The sequence below is a fragment of the Nicotiana tomentosiformis genome, chromosome 5 (assembly GCF_000390325.3).
Source record: "Nicotiana tomentosiformis chromosome 5, ASM39032v3, whole genome shotgun sequence".
NCBI classification, from domain to species: Eukaryota; Viridiplantae; Streptophyta; class Magnoliopsida; order Solanales; family Solanaceae; genus Nicotiana; species Nicotiana tomentosiformis.
Window position 1 is genome coordinate 78,260,257 of NC_090816.1, and position 1,259 is coordinate 78,261,515.

Genomic DNA, 1,259 nt, shown 5'->3' on the forward strand with positions numbered 1-1,259 from the left:
CACCTCCTATCCTCTTTCTACGTTTGTGGCTGCATTTGCCATGGCATTGTTTCCTTTATTGAACCTTGTGTTGTTATTGTATCCTTGAGAACTCTACTTGTACTGTTGTGGCCCTTGATTAAAACCCTGAGGATATCCATGTAACTTGTAGCACTTGTCTTTGGTGTGACCATGTCGTTTACGGTAGTCACATAAAGGTCGAGGTCTCCTATTTGCAATTTGATTTCCAGTTCTAGTTGAGTAGTTTGTCTTGAAGGTTCTTCCTCCTAGATTGACATTCAATGTCGTGGAGTCAACATTTAGTTGATTTCTTGGCCTAAACTCCCTCTGCTTTTCCTCCTATATCAGAAGGGCAAATGCCTGTGCTATGGACGGCAAAGGATTCATCATGAGTATGCTTCCTCGAACAACCGTATAGACCTCGTTGAGTCCCATTAGAAATTGTATCAACCTTCTATCTTGCTCTGCCTTATGCATGCTCTCCTTCGCTCCACAGGTACACACACAATTGCAATGAGTTTTGATGCTGAGGGTGTTCAATTCTTCCCAGAGCTTCTTCATTTTTGTGTAGTAGCCAGTGATATTAAGTACTCCCTGACTCAAACCATTGATTTCTTTCTGAATTTGATACAGTTTAGCTCCATTTGTCTGATCATATCGATCCTCCAGTTCCTTCCACAGCTCAATAGAGTCATTTACATATTCAACACTGTCAGCGATGTCCTTCGACAGAGAATTTAAGATCCACGAGGTGACCATATCGTCACACCTTTCCCACTGACAAAAATGTGAAGACGTTACATCGGGTCTCTTACTATCCCCGTTGATAAAACCTAATTTGTTTTTCACTGAAAGGGATCTCAATACGCTTCTTCTCCAGGAGCGATATCCAATTCCATCAAATGGAACCGGAACTAGTGTGGAACCAGGACTATCAGAAGGATGTATGTAAAGAGGGATAGTTGCATCGATCATCATCTGTGTTGTCGCCGTTGTGGTTGTCTCTTCAATCTGCTCTGTTATTGCCATCGAAGTTATGTGAAGATAGTTGAATCGATCTTCATGTGGCTGAAATTTCTTCTATTTATCGACAAATCGTCACTGCATATGTCCGATTCAAGTTTTTCCCAAACTCTAATTGATGAAGGAAAAACCCTAGATTGTTAGGTGGCTAGAAACAACAGAATAAGAAAGATAGAAACAACATAATAAGAAAGGGCGTGGTCGATGATAGAACCTCCGCTCTAATACCATGTAAA

The 1,259-nt window shown here is 41.1% G+C and overlaps 1 protein-coding gene across 1 annotated transcript; it reads right to left on the bottom strand.

Moving 5' to 3' along the window:
* Window positions 1-339: 339 nt before the first annotated feature.
* On the bottom strand, window positions 340-1,029 carry LOC104120142 (uncharacterized). Its single transcript, XM_009631862.1, has one exon. The coding sequence runs from the start codon at window positions 1,027-1,029 to the stop codon at window positions 340-342; it is 690 nt and encodes a 229-aa protein (XP_009630157.1).
* Between the last annotated feature and the right edge of the window lie 230 nt (window positions 1,030-1,259).

Bases quoted from the DNA above. Each gene is read 5' to 3' on its own strand.
- LOC104120142 (XM_009631862.1), bottom strand. From the start codon at position 1,029: ATGGCAATAACAGAGCAGATTGAAGAGACAACCACAACGGCGACAACA.